Genomic DNA, 15,553 nt, shown 5'->3' with positions numbered 1-15,553 from the left:
CTCCTCTATCCCAGTATAATCAAGTCCAGACAAGGGGCTGTCCTGGTATATCAGTAAAAAGAGAAGCGTTCCCCTAACTGACACTTGTATCAGTACAAAAGGTCTCTCTAAACCAGGCCTAAGAGATGCAAGGAATTCACTTGGACCCAACTAATCTGGTTTAAGTGAAGCCCTCTCCCCTAACCTCATGGGTCTAAGGGGGCAGCTTTCCCTGGAGGCGGGTCACCCCATCACTGCAGGGATTCTTGCACCCTGCTCTGAAGCAGCTGGTTCCAGCCTCGAGTCAGGAGACTGGGCAAGGTGCACCCCTGCCAATTCCTATGCGCCTCTAAAAAAAACCATTAGCATGTTCTATAGTTACTTTAGAAGGGAGATGGAAAAAAATTTAACGTTTTTATTAACTATTACATCAAGAAAAAAAAATTCCTACCCTCGCCCTGTGATCGCTCCGCAGCTACCTGGAGAACCGTGATTAAGTAAACTGAAGTTATTAGGTTACATGGACCGGAACATGCAGGGCTGAGATTATCCCAATCGCTTGTCAGTGGCAGGGAGGCCGGTACCCCAGTGCCATCACTTCTTCTCCTCTTCCTTTTTGTCCTTGTTCTCCTTGGAGGCCTGCGAGGCCAAGGAACCCATAGCGTTGCGGATGGCCTCGTTGTTGGGGTCGACGCCAGGCAGGTTTTCAAGCACGCTCTGTAGGAACTCCGGATCCTGCATCACGTCGTAATCATCTTCCTCCTGCACATCCATGAAGAGAGAGTCACTCCCCACTCCCCATCGAGGAAGATATACTGGGATCTAACAGGCTGGTACTGCTTACTTGAAACACTGCACCCTGTTAGCAGGTGCTGAGCATGCTAGGGAAGGTTTACGTGGATTCCAGGAACTCACGGAGCCTGGCAGCTCTTGATAAGGGAGATGGGAGTGGCTCTGTGGGGAAAGGGGGACCTAGGGTGCGAGCTGAGCAGTCCTCAGGGAGGAATCCCAGCAGCAGCCAATCCTACTGACAAGGCTTGAACTGAACTGTTATGTTAACCAAGTCTAAGGAGAGGGGGAGTTTGGACTCTACACAGAGTGGATGTGAAAGACTGGGAAAGGGGTGGCTGGGGAGACCATCACCTTGGTAGGTTCTGATGTGTCCATGGCTGCAGTGCTATCAACTTCTCCTGATTCAGCTTGGGCGAACTCTGAAGAGAGGAAAGAAATGTCTTGGCTACTGAGTATTCACCACCATCTTTACTGCAATAGTATTTATGCTGGGTTGTCAGCAGGGTGTGTGTATGTAAAGATGCTGAAGGCGACTTGCCTGTGGCAGTTAGTGGGCCAGGAGTGTCACAAACCAGACATTCACAATTGCAGGCCTTCCGGTCAGGAGTCTGTCAGCGCTTGATCCCATCCTTGCCTTACCCAGCTGTGCCTATGCATAGCCGCATATGGCAGATCATTCCCTCCCCACTGATCTGCTGCTCCCTGCTACAGACACCACATCAATCAAGAGGTGCCTGGGATAATACTGATGGATACAGCAGGAAGCCTCAAGGCAGAATAGTGAGAGTTGAGAAAGATGATTCAGGCTTGAAGGCCTGACGTGAAGGTTCTGACACCCCTTGCCCCCAGACAGGTAGGATATTCACGGAATTCAGACCGACTCAGACAAGCACTCACTCATTTTGTGCATCTCAATTTTTGGGTGCCCAACCTCTGTCAGACGTTCACAGGTGTCGAGACCCAGCTGCTGTCTCTGAAATCACTGGGACAGCTCAGTCAGCACAGGATTTGGGTTCGGGGATTAGACAGCTGTGCTAAATTCTAGCCACTCACCTGGCCCTTGCAGAGACATCTGCATGGCATAAGCAATCTGCTCCTCTTCTGTCATGCTGCTAAGGTCGGGCAGGCCAGCTCTACCAAACTCCTGCTGGGTGATCGTCATCTTCAATAAGGCATCGTCCGAATCTAGCACAGGGATAAACACAGTACACGTTCCTAGAGCAATTCCCCAACATATTCTGTATTCAGAGAAGAATTCCTCCTCATCACTGACGGGCAGCCACTTCTTGGTGGGGGATGAGACAGCTGCACAAAGCGCACAGCAACAATGCACAACAGTTCAGGACAGGAAAAAATACTGCATGCAGCTGTAAGTGCAGGGGCAGTTTTAGGGAAGGCAGACTGTAGATACCCAAGTAGGGATTGGGCTGAGATACTGGGGCTAACAGTATTCTTGTGGAAAGTGCCATGGGATCTCTAGCCAGTGCAAGTGATCAGGGCCTCCTTTTACATCTCAGGTGAAGGGGAACACCACACGGGGGGGATATAAGGAACTACCATGTTGAAAGGAAGTGTACCTCTCCCTAATGAATCCCCTGCAGCGCATAGGTGTCCCTGCTTAGCACTGGAGGCTAGACACGATCTCAGTACAAAATGATCTGGCTGCATCAGCAGACTCCCTCTCCCCTCTGCATCGAACTCGCTGCTTTATTCTGCTCACCCCGGCCCCTCCAACTGAAGAGGGATTAGATCCCCGGCCTGGTTTCTTACCATCCCCACCAGTGGCTGTAATTCCTGCCTCAGCAGCGGAAGCAGCTGCAGCTCTCCTGGCCTCTTCCTCCTGCCGCTGCCTCTGCTCCTCCATGGACACACGCAGCGCCTGTGGAGCAGAAAATGGGGTAAACTCAAAGCAACAGCACGTTCACAAAGAGTTTGGCTCCTTCAAAGCGATTCTTGGTTCCATCATCTCTTACCAGAGCCAGTTCTGGGTCCGCGCTGGGATCCACTCCAAACTCAAAGTCGCTGGCGCCAAGGCCAAGCATGGCACCGCCCTCCCCAGCCAAAATGGGGGAACTAATGAGGGCATCGGCAAGGCTAGGGCCAGGGGGCACAGTCACCAGGTGGGAACCAGTCCCATCCTTGCCGTTTAAGGCGTTAATGAAGGCAGTCAGCTTGTCTGTGTTGGCTTCCTAGGGGAGGGGAACACAGAGAGAGAGAGAGGTTAGAACCCAGGCTGACTTCTTCCCGTTGGCTTGGCTCAAAGGAGATGATGCTGGGCTGCCCTATGAGCTGTAATAACCCTGAAGTCCTCTTACCAACTGGTGTTCAGGAAGGGAACTCGTCTATAAATACAGAAGTACAGAGAACGGTGATCAGTATGCACCAGGGGTATGGAGACACGCCACGTTTCAGAGCTGGAAGAGGCCATCCGTATAATGGGCCCCCTCCAATGGGCAACTGATTAAAATTCCTCCCAGGAAGTCCCTGTGCAGAGTGAGGACAGTCGGCCCGGAACATTGTTCTATTCAATTCATCCTGAGTTTGCTCGTGTTTTAGAGTCCTGCTCAAAGGAAGTGCCAGCAGTTTCCTTTCATAGTGGTGTGATCTCACCGGAGGATCAGGAACCTTATGGGTGTTATCTGCAGTCAGCCTGAGGGTGTACTAGCAACACTAGAGATGAGATTGTACCCAATAGTCAGAACAAAATTGGTCCTATTTCTCCTCTAACATGGACACCCTGTATCTTGAATACAGCATTAATTTTCATACTTTTGCCCTCCACCAGAATCAATGTCACACTGAGGTTTTGCTGTATCTACCCAGATAGAGCAGTTCAATGTGATACGGCATCAGGCCACTCTGCTTTGCATCTTGATCAGCAGCTATGCTGGGAATGGTTGTGGTAGGTTTCTGGGATTCAGCTGTCTCAGTTTAGGGAATAAACCATCATTCTCCGCTGAGTACGGGTTGGCCCATAGCAAAGAAGATTGGCTGGGGTATCATCCTGGCATCACTGATGCCACCCACACTCTAACGATCAGGAAAGAACAGTCACAGAACTTAAGCAGGCTCCGTGAAGGCTGCTCCCTCCAAGCAAGTATGTCCCTGGAGATCTGGAAGTGGAGTAGGGATTATTGAGGAAGAGAAGGGAAAACCGCCAAACCTATTATTTTTCCTGCTCACCTGGAACATCATTACCAGCTTGGTTCTAAAACCAACCACCAAAGTCTTTTAATGTGGTGATTAGATTCTTGAATAGCTAGTGTTGCAGCTCAGAAACACCACTCGGAGGCATAGGGGTGAGACACTATATGGGGCATTGCCAGCAAGGACAAGATAACCCAGGAATTCACTTACTTCGATGGAGAGGGGTCACCTCACAGGACTAAATGCCAGACCGACAAAATTCAACCACACTTGTATTCCCAACTCTCCCCACTGTTCCTTAGCCTTACATCACAATACAGCCCTCTGCCCAAGGAAGTCTGAAGCCAACACTGACTAATGTAGCCTGCGACTCACGGAGGTGTGTTCCGGAGCATTAACAGTATATTTCATAAAGAAGTGTATTTTATATTTTCATATGCATCCGAAGAAGTGGGCTGTAGTCCACGAAAGCTTATGCTCTAATAATCTTGTTAGTCTCTAAGGTGCCACAAGTACTCCTGTTCTTTTTGCGGATACAGACTAACACGGCTGCTACTCTGAAACCTGTCAGTATATTTCATGAACAGTAATTAAAGTCTTTGATGCATGGTTGCAAGGGAATATGGTAACTGCACACTGCTTTAGAGGTTTCATCTTAAGGATGGGTTGGGGTTTTAAATACAAAGGGTAAAGTATGTTTTACATACAAAGGTTTGTGCCACAAACTGATGGAGGAAACTCAGAATTACAGCTGGCTTTCTATTTTAACCCCAACACTGTGAAAAGGCAGGTGACTAAAGCATGCAGAAACGAAGTTAAAAAAATATTAAAAGAAAGGATGTCCTTCAATACCTTTGTTTATGGAAACAAAGAATTCTAAAAATCCAATTTGTTTTCTTTTTGCCCTTCACTGATGGTGAGTCTAGACCAGTCAATTTCACTTTTAGTTAGAGTCTGTTTCACTGAAGCACTAGCAGAAGTGTGAAATGTTTGGGTAGGAAACACAGAAGGGGCATATTTGAGAAGAGAGTCTCCTTTGGAATCTGCAAAACATTAATGGAAGGATTTCTGTTGTCTGAATAGCTCAGCCTTAAAATCCCTGCTGAAGAGATTAAGATAGGGGGAATTGTGATAGTATTCTTCACTGATGTTCCCAGACAGATAGGAGCCAAGTGTTTGAAAATGAGATGTAAACCCTGGCTGGAGTTTGTATTTCAAAGACTCTTGGGAGATCAGTTTAAAAGTCTCACCTCTTCTCCAAAGTTGATAATGTCAACATTTACTTTCTCCTTTTTAAGGCGCTTTGCCAGTTTCACCAGCTGCAATAAAGAGAAAGGAGTGTTAGCCCTTCATCAGTTGTCTTCAGCTCCTACATCTCCTCCACATAACAGAAAGCAGACAAAAGTGCGTGGGATTTGTTCATCAGGACACAAAGCCAGATATAAAAGCATCTAATTTACAGGTGCCACAGTCTATACAAGCTTCCGAGTAAGAGATTCTTTCTGGACAGTAAAATGTTTGAGAGGTTTCATCTCCATTATACTCCTATGAAAACTAAATAGGCAGAACTTAAAATCAATCCTTAAAGCCAGCAAGCTTCTTTTAAAGAGACACTCTGACAATCTGAATTACATTACGTCACTTTTTTAATTGTATGTACTTTGATTTAATTAAAAAGGCACCTATCTAAAATTCTGAATGTTTTGTTATAAAAAAAACATCCAGACAAATACAATTAAGAGTTCAGAAGTGATAATCAAGCTAGCCCAGTACAGACAGTTTGATAAGAAGTGTGAGAATACTTACAAGGGGAGATAAATTCTATCTCCCCTTGTAAGCATTCTCACACTTCTGTACTGGGCTAGCTTGATTATCACTTCAAAAGTTTTTCTCTCTTACTTAATTGGCCTCTCAGAGTTGGTAAGACAACTCCCACCTGTTCATGCTCCCTGTATGTGTGTATATATATCTCCTCAATATATGTTTCACTCTATATGCATCCGAAGAAGTGGGCTGTAGTCCACGAAAGCTTATGCTCTAATAAATTTGTTAGTCTCTAAGGTGCCACAAGTACTCCTGTTCTTTTTGCGGATACAGACTAACACGGCTGCTACTCTGAAACCTGTTACTCTAAGACACTATGCATTCTCTAAGAGAGAGCCGAGTTAGTTTATTTGTATTGTTCCTTCTTTTCCATTTTCACACCCACCCCCTTTCAATAGCTCACATTCTAGTAGCAGGGTTTATCAGCTAAACAGTTGTCTCATTGGGACATAAGCTTTGAGCCTTACAATTCTTGATACAGATTCAAAAGACTGCTGTAATATCAATGCTCATTAAGATTTCTTAGAACTGTGTTTTCTGGATATAAAGACTGACCAACACAGTCAGTTCAGAAAAACATTGAACAGTTCCAGTTTCAAGAAAGCAGAAATTATTAGGTACTTGATATCAGGGTGATGAGAGCAGTATAAACACCTAGGTAAAGAAATTGCTGTGAAAACTAAGGGCACATTTACATTTAAAAGGCTGCACTGGCTCTCCCATCAACACAGTGCTGTCTACACGAGGGTTAGGTTGATAGAACTATGTCGCTCAGGGGTGTAGATTTTTCACATCGAGTGAGAATGACATAGTTATACAAGATAGGTCTGTAGTGTAAACCAGACCTGAGGGCTCACCATCACGGATTAAACATACCCAGGAACGTACATCTATAACTGGTCATGCGTTACTCACATCTTTCTCGTTATCTTCCACAGGGCTCCCAACAAAGGCAATGATGCGCATCTTGTGATTTTTGCCTTGACGATGTTTCAAAGCCAGCTGGAAAATAAGAGTTGTCATCCAAGGTGAACATAAGAATGGCCATACTGGGTAAAACCAATGGTCCATCTAGCTCAGCATCCAGTTTTCTGACAGTGGCCAGTGCCAGCTGCTTCAGAGGGAATGAACAGAACAGGGCCATTATTGAGTGATCCACCCCAACGTCCAGTCTCAGCATCTGGCAGGCAGAGGTTAGGGATACCCAGAGCATGGGGTTGCTAATAGCCATTGAGGGACCTATGCTCCATGAATGTATCTAATTCTTTTTTGAGCCCACTTATACTTTTGGCCTTAACAACATCCCCAGGCAACGAATTCCACACGTTGACTGTGCCTTGTGTGAAGAAGTACTTCCTTTGGTTTGTTTTAAACCTTCTGCTTATTAATTTCCCTGGGTGACCCCTGGTTCTTGTGTTACGTAAAGGGGTAAATAACACTTCCCTATTCACTTCCTCCACACCGTTCATGATTTTATAGACCTCGATCATATTTGCCCCACAGTCATCTCTTTTCCAAGCTGAACAGTCCCAGTCTTTTTAATCCTCAAAAGAAAGCTGATGGTGACTGATGTATCAAGAAAATGTAAATGCCCAGGAGGGAGAGGAGTTGCATGGGATGGAAAAATGGGATTACACACACATACACCTTGGAGTAAGGGGCTGAACCTGAGCGAGGTATCAGGAGGCACTTTTATGAAGCAAGATTCATTAGACTGAGGAGTATTTTCAAGATGACACAAGCCATATTGTAATAAGCTGCCTTTAAGCATCTGCTGCTTCCACAAGATGCTTTAAAAGGAACTGGCCCTAATAATGCCACTTCTCTGTCAAAGGATCCCAGCACAACAAACATTCGTTTAGTTGCATTGGCGAGGCAGGTATTACGATCCCTATTTCGCACCCAAGGAAACTGAGGCAAAAGAGACCCATTAAGTGACTTACTCAATGTCTACATGGCAATTCCACACCCGCGGCTAGCCCGTGCCAGGTGACTCAGGCTCGTGGGGCTCCGGCTGTGGGACTGTTTCACTGCTATGTTGACGTCTGGGGTCAGGGAGGGTCCCAGAGCTGGGCCTGAGCCCAGAAGTCTACACAGCAATGAAACAGCCCTGCAGCCCTAGCCAACTGGCATGGGCCAATGGTGGGTTTTTCTTTGCTGTGTAGACATAAGTAAATCTGTGGCAGAGCTGGCAATAGACCAGGTCGGCCTCCAAGTCCTTTGCCTTAACTACAAGACCACCCTTCCCCCTCTAAATATATATGAGTAATAGCTTTCCAGATGTACACACCAGATCATGAGATGAGAAGCACATAGAGCGAAAGTAAGGGAGTGACTAAACCTTGAGACCTATTCCAGATGTTTAAGGGTAACAAAGGCACCTCTCCTTTGTGGGTGTGTATTGCCGGAATTTGGCCCCCATAAGTTGGCTGCACATACATGATATATATTGCAACTGTAACCCAGCAATTTGGTAGCAAATCAAAAGCTATTTCCACAGACTCAGATTCTCTCTAGTTTATAGTTCTCTTTCTTCCCCTTCACCAAACAGCCTCATTGATTTCCCCACACTCAATTTCTCAATAGAATTATTCACATGGTAGCAGACTGGATTACATTAAATCCCATGACCTGGCTCAATTCCAACCTGGGTAGTTACAGGCCACTTGCCTAAATTCACCTCGCACTTTCAAATGAAGGTATTTAGTATCCTAAACTATGATGAGACGTTATTACAATACCAAGCCCGTATCTAGCACTTTTCATCCATAGATCTCAAAGCACTTTACAAAGGAGGTCAGTATCGCTATCCCTATTTTACAGATGGGGAAACTGAGGCACAGAGGGGGCATGAATTATTCAAGGTCACCCAGCAGGCCAATGGCAGAACCAGAAATAGAAGCTAGGTGCCCTGAGACACAGTCCAGTGCTCTATCTAGGAGGCCACACTAGCAGTTAGCAGAATGCTTCAGGATGAGCGGGGTTATAGAAATGCAAGATGATGACTCATTTAAGAAAAGTCATGAACAAGGTGTCACTTACATGAGCAACTCGGATTCCTGTACAGAAGGTAATTTTCCCTTTGGGTTGCACCGAGTGTAATTTGGAAAGGATCCGTCCCGTGTCTGGGGTAAGTGTGGTCAACACTTCACAGTTACTAGAACAATATAAATGGTTGCATTGTTATACAAAGTCCTTTCAAACCATTAATCAACCCTCCCAATACCCCTTGTAAGGTAGTATCTTTTACAGTAGATACGCTGAAGGGTAGGGATAGGATACAGAGGGACCTAGATAAATTAGAGGATTGGGCCAAAAGAAACCTGATGAGGTTCGACAAGGACAAGTGCAGAGTCCTGCACTTAGGACGGAAGAATCCCATTCACTGCTACAGACTAGGGACCGAGTGGGTAGGCAGCAGTTCTGCAGAAAAGGACCTAGGGGTTACAGTGGACAAGAAGCTGGATATGAGTCAACATAGCCCAAGAAGGCTAACGACATTTTGGGCTGTATAAGTAGGGGCATTGCCAGCAGATCGAGGGACGTGATTGTTCCCCTCTATTTGACGTTGGTGAGGCCTCACCTGGAGTACTGTTTCCAGTTTTGGGCCCCATACTACAAGAAGGAGGTGGAAAAATTGGAAAGAGTCCAGCAGAGGGCAACAAAAATGATTAGGGGGCTGGAGCACATGAGTTATGAGGAGAGGCTGAGGGAACTGGGATTGTTTAGTCTGCAGAAGAGAAGAATGAGGGGGGATTTGATAGCTGCTTTCAACTACTTGAAAGGGGGTTCCAAAGAGGATGGATCTAGACTGTTCTCAGTGGTATCAGATGACAGAACAAGGAGTAATGGTCTCAAGTTGCAGTGGGGGAGGTTTAGGTTGGATATTAGGAAAAACTTTTTCACTTTTTTCACTAGGAGGGTGGTGAAGCACTGGAATGGGTTACCTAGGGATGTGGTGGAATCTCCTTCCTTAGAGATTTTTAAGGCCCGGCTTGACAAAGTCCTGGCTGGGATGATTTAGTTGGGATTAGGTCCTGCTTTGAGCAGGGGGTTGGACTAGATGACCTCCTGAGGTCCCTTTCAACCCTGATATTCTATGATTCTACAGGTGGGGAAATTGAAGCACAGGGTCTCCCACAGTCACATGGAGAAAACAGCAGAAGCCAGTTATTCCTAGATCTGTGCTCAATACACTAGATCAGTGTTTCTCAGCCTTTTCAGGTTGGCAACCCCAAAAATGTTTGTAACTCCCTTACATTTACTATAAAAGAGTCAGAACTGCATCATTGATAAGCGTATGTAATTTGTGTTTTTTGAGAGGCTGACAGAATACTTAACCTTGCAGGATCAAAGTGTGCAGGGAGCGGGATCTCTGTTGTAGATTGTATTATAATCCCCTCCCTCATTCCCCGCACTGCCTTTCATGACCCCCTACCCACATGGGGGTTGCAACTCACTGGCTGGGAAATACTACACACTAGACCACACCCATCACCTGGGTGGGAGAGCAGGAGACATTTTGATTTCTAGGAGGGGGAACTCTACAGACGTACTTAGCTAAGGTAATGAGCCCCACGTTGTTCTCTGGGTTGCTACGGGTTTTCGAGTGGCACACAATGTTGACAGCATCTTGCTGGGCTTGCAGGCGAGTAGGTAAAAAGTCCCCATTTCTCATGTACTCACTGTTGTCAACACTGAAATACAGAATCAGATAAGGTCAGAACTAAAAAACAGGCTCGTCTGTTTTTACCCTAAGCTGGTCCATGAAAATGAAGCCTCAGGATCCTAGATCTGTGGTCAGACAGCTAACAGCATACATGTCTCCTCGTCCTTGTCACTTCTTAAGGCAGAGAGAGAGAGAGAGAATCTTGAAATTCAGACGCAAGAACCAAATCCATTTTAAAGCCCTGGTTATAGTAGAACAATGCAGAGGCCTGCCCTTTGGGCCCATAGGACAGACTCAGAGCCCAGTCCATGAGTCCTAAAACTGGGCATGCAGCACCCCCTCCCTGTAACTGCAAGCTGAAGCGCACTCAATATCAGCTGCATGTTGTAAGATTTGCAGGTGAACACAAAGAACAAGTAATTTCTCTTCACCCATCAGCAGTATTAGCCATGGCTGGAGACAGGATAAAGAATAGCTGGACCAACCTGATGGGGCAATACCCGTGTTCCTATCAGTATATATACACAAGCATTTCTTAGGGTTATGAGCATTTATTTGACATTTTAAGAAGTAGCCTACAGCTTTTTGATATTATAGGCAACTTGGCACCGCTATAGTTGTAGCTTCTAAAGTGCTTTGGCAAAGGTGAACAACTATCCATGCCCTCATTTTACAGAGAGGGAAACTGAGGCACAGGCAGGAGAGACTTCCCCAAGGTCACAGAGTCAATGAGAGCTGGGACTAGAACGGTCGTTTGGTGTGTCTCAACCCCAGGCGCTAGTGAAACATTCGATGCAGGTCAGGCTCCTGGCAAGCTGTCACCAGGGCTATGTCCCACAGTTCAAGCACCCCCCGTTATACAGATTTGACTGTTTGGGATACCGTGATATCTCGGGGTTAAAAGAGGAGACTGGGAAGCAGGGCTTCTGAGTTCTATTCTGGACACTGCCACTAACTCACTGGGCGAGCTATAGGTGAGTCACCCCTCTGCGCTTCAATTCCCTCCCCCTGTGTAAAATGGGGCTAATTCTCACTTGCTCTTTGCAAAGTGCATTAACCTCCTTGGGTGAAAGGTGCTAAACATGTGCCTAGTATTATCACACAGGGAATTACCAGCTTTGTGGTTTCACTTCTGTTCCCAAAACAGACAGATTAACATCCCAGCTCCCCCTCAGTTAACAGGAGCAGTCATGACCTGTTAGCTACTGACAGTTTAAATCAGATTTACTCTCCACCCATTAGCAGGCTGACCCATTCCATGCAAGCTAGCACATCTACAACACATCTACAACACTGATGGCTTGCTACAATAGTGCTTTCATTATTAGGATTGGCTGAACAAAGAGAGGCTCTACGTCAGTGGTCTCCAACCTTTTTACGCACAAGATCACTTTTTGAATTTAAATACAACCCAGGATCTACCTAGCCCCTTCCCCGAACCCCCCCCCGCCTATTCCATCCCCCCTCCCTCCATCGCTCATTCTCACCCACCCTCACTCACTTTCACCGGACTGGGGCAGGTGGTTGGGGCTGAGGGGTTCGGAGTGTGGGAGGGGGTTCCGGGCTGAGCCTGGAGCAGGGGTGTAGGAGGGGTTATGGGGTGCAAGTTCTGGGAGGGAGTTTGGGTGCAGGAGGGGGCTCTGGGCTGGGGCAGAGTGTTGGGGTTCAGGAAGGGGTATGGTGTGCAGGCTCCAGGAGGGGGCTCAGGGCTGGGGTGTGGGCTCCTACCAGTGGCGCTTACCTCAGATGGCTCCTGGTCTGTGACACAGCAGGGCTAAGGCAGGCTCCCTGCCTGCTCCAGCCCCACACCGCTCCTGGAAGCTGCCATCCCTACAGCCCTGGCGGAGCGGGAGGCACATGGCTCCACACGCTGCACCCAGGCACTGCCGCCGCAGCTCCCATTGGCCACAGTTCCCTGTTCCCAGCCAAAGGGAGCTGCAGGTAGGAGCAGTGTGCGGAGACCCCCTGATCCCGCCCTTCTTCCAGGACTCAGCAGCGTGGGATCAGGGCAGGCAGGGAGCCTGCCTTAGCCCCGCTGCGCCGCCAGACTTTTAGCAGCTGGACGACTGTCAGAGACTCCAGGATCTACCAGTTGGTGACCACTGCTCTACACTCAACTTGATGGCATGTCTGTCAATAACATGATAACTTTGGAATGCCAGAGCCGATCCATTCTAAAAATGTCAGCGAATGTTCAGTCTAGGCATTAATGGGCAGAACCCTATGGATTTTGGTGAAAAAGAAAACTGGGAAGGGGGCATCCCAGAGATCTAGTTAGCAGAGTTACCAGATTCAACCAGTCTGTAGATCAAAGAACTAGTTGAGGAGGCCACTGATGCCTTCCATGCCACCCACATCTCAGCTCTTCCCTTCTTCCCAGTTTAAAATGCTGAGCCCTGCATGACATAACCCCCAGACAGAAGAAATAATGGAGAGCACATAGAGCCCCTGCCATGGGGCAAGGAGGGGTTGCAGAGAGTTCCTGAAATAAGGCACAAAAACAGCTTGTGGGGCAAACGGAGGGAGGCAAGGAGCCCCTGGTGCGTGGAATGAGCTCAGCAGACAGAAGCAACTATGTAGTAGTTTTGTGTCTGGGCAATTTTAAACCTTTCCCATACAGAATGTCACGGCCCAGGATCCAGTTTTAATCCTTGCTCTCCTGGCTGTAGCACACAAAGCCACTTTCTCATGCCAGGAGGCATCAGTCTGTATTAAAATGCAAAACCCTGTCACACTGTGCACTGCTGAACACAAATATTCTTTACTACAAAAAGCAGCCATTCATTGACACACAATGAATGGAAGAGGATGCGTGGCATATGGATTTCAAAGTGCTTTGCTAACATTAATTCTCACAACAACTCTGAGAAGCAAGTTAATAATACTCTTAACAGATGTCATGACTCCTCAAGGTGACACAGTACCAGTGGCATGACGTGGGCCAGAAAGCAGGACTCATGAATCCCAGTGCCCTGGTCTAACCCACTACACACACACCCATGGTCCAGCACTTCTTGCCCTGCACCTTGTGGGGGAGGGATAGCTCAGTGGTTTGAGGACTGGCCTGCTAAACCCGGGGTTGTGAGTTCAATCCTTGAGGGGGCCATTTAAGGATCTAGGGCAAAAATCGGTCTGGGGATTGGTCCTGCTTTGAGCAGGGGATTGGACTAAATGACCTCCTGAGGTCCCTTCCAACCCTGATATTCTATGATTGTCACCATGTGAACCTAGGGTAAGACTGAGGATAAATACACTGCCAGACTAGAATGGAAGCCAGCTGCACCCATTCTGCACTGGTGAAAGTGACCATACAATGTACAGGGCAACCATGGACCGGGCTCACTACATCTGGGATTTTATACTCCAATTTCAGAACTCACTCTCCCAAAGTCACGACATCAACAGCTGCAAGAGAACAATAATTAACCTGACACTGTCTCTTATTTGAATCTGACATAGTTACTTAGCAAATCAAGCTACTGTGGATGTCTCTATCCAACTAACTGAAGAGCTATTTAGTTACCAGATACAACCCACAATGGAAGTTTTGTGCATCTTATGAATCTCTGCTATTTGGTAATTAGACTACAGCAACTAATGGGTCTGAGGTATTGTAGTAGCCAGGATCTTTATTGTGCACCGAACAATATAGTATGTTTAGTGTTTTTTTTATGCATCTCTGAAGTATAAACTTATTTTCTATGCCTGGTTTTAGCTCTAGCTATCAGGTTGGTAATGTAGAATCCAAAACTGACACCACCATTTTACTTCACATCTGGTATTAAGCAACAGCAAAACACTAATACAGTCGGATTGCAGCTGCCCAGGATTTCATGCCAGCCCTGCATTAACCCACCTAAACACACCAGTCACTGAAAGTATGGGGAGGGAGGAAGGGTGGGTGAGCTGGGGGGCTAAAAGGTCATTTATATTCTCCAGCTCTTGCGGGGGATGTGAAAGGAGGTGGGGAACGGAGAGAGGGAGGTCAGACACTTTATCCCGTGAACAGTCTCTATTGTCTGCTCTTGTAACAAGTTACTCTGGGACACATCAAACCCTATGAGATAACATGATGGGGGTGGACAATGAGGAAGGTTGGGGGTTGAATCCACACTGGGCTAGAGGTGAGTTAACACAGAGAAGGCCCTGGCTATCTTTGTTGATGCAGTGTTAAGTGGATTCTAGTCCAGCTATATCAAATGCTCCCACTTCTCAGTCCCAACTGATCCTCCCAGAGTCCACCCCTCCCCATCCCCCAGTCTGCCCACCACACACTGCCCACTCTGTCCTGCAGCTTCTCCGTAGCATCAAGCCCTCCCCCACCAATGTCAAATATTTGTCTTATTCCACCTGACCCTAATGTCACCACATCCCAGCACAGCCCACCTGTGAATCTCCTGTCCCGGACTATCACACACTGTCCACTAGACTAAAGCTCTCCATAGCCAAGGAGAAGCTCCAATCCAAACAATGGCCATCTCCATAGCCCACCCAGACAAGCCCAGCCTTACATCCAAGCTAACAACTCTCCCTGCCCTTACCTCAGCTCCAAACCACCTTCCAGCCTGGAAGGGACAGCCAGCCCAGCCCCTCACCAACCCAGAAAAGGACAGCGATTCCCACCACCTTGTGATCACGCCCTGATCCCCTCACTCTATTACTGTGCCCCTCCTCACAGGGCAGTAATTGTGCCCTCCAGTGCAACCTAGAACTCAGTCACCCAACAGATCCCACTTCCCCCCACAACCTTATACTGATGCTCCCCATTCATCTTCTCCTACCCCATCCCCAGACCAGAACTGGGATGGCCTCTGCCTCTTTCAAATCCCGGCTCCCAGAAATCTCCCCAGCTGGGTCCTGCTTCACTCACCCCCTGCATGACTTTAACCCAGCCCTGCTCCAGACCCCCTTTCCGGCACCAGCCCTCCCCAACTCCCTCAGCATTCCCCCCCTCCACTGAAATCTCCCCAGCTTGGGGTTATTCCACACACATCCACCCCCGCCTGATCCTAATCCAGCCCCCCTACCTGCCCTCCCCAACCCCATCAAGTCAGCCCTGCTCCTCTTCCCCATCCCCTGAACCAGATTCCCATCCCTGATCCTGCCCCCACTTCCCCCACGGAGCCTCTCCAGCCTGACCCT

At 47.5% G+C, this 15,553-nt stretch overlaps 1 protein-coding gene across 1 annotated transcript in view; it reads right to left on the bottom strand.

Annotated features, from left to right (window-relative positions):
- Nucleotides 1–374: 374 nt before the first annotated feature.
- PSMD4 (proteasome 26S subunit, non-ATPase 4) overlaps nucleotides 375–15,553 on the bottom strand; it is a 20,331-nt gene continuing 5,152 nt past the window's right edge. Inside the window, exons 2-10 of the mRNA XM_034756633.1 lie at nucleotides 10,299–10,439; nucleotides 8,785–8,899; nucleotides 6,658–6,744; nucleotides 5,169–5,237; nucleotides 2,745–2,960; nucleotides 2,542–2,650; nucleotides 1,825–1,956; nucleotides 1,123–1,190; nucleotides 375–741 (exon numbers count right to left, since the gene is read on the bottom strand). Coding sequence (XP_034612524.1) covers nucleotides 574–741; nucleotides 1,123–1,190; nucleotides 1,825–1,956; nucleotides 2,542–2,650; nucleotides 2,745–2,960; nucleotides 5,169–5,237; nucleotides 6,658–6,744; nucleotides 8,785–8,899; nucleotides 10,299–10,439 — 1,105 coding nt within the window. The 3' untranslated portion in view covers nucleotides 375–573. The remainder of the gene's footprint in view (nucleotides 742–1,122; nucleotides 1,191–1,824; nucleotides 1,957–2,541; nucleotides 2,651–2,744; nucleotides 2,961–5,168; nucleotides 5,238–6,657; nucleotides 6,745–8,784; nucleotides 8,900–10,298; nucleotides 10,440–15,553) is intronic.

Source organism: Trachemys scripta, chromosome 24 (genome assembly GCF_013100865.1).
Source record: "Trachemys scripta elegans isolate TJP31775 chromosome 24, CAS_Tse_1.0, whole genome shotgun sequence".
Lineage (NCBI taxonomy): Eukaryota > Metazoa > Chordata > Testudines > Emydidae > Trachemys > Trachemys scripta.
This window is presented reverse-complemented; position numbering and strand designations above follow the sequence as displayed.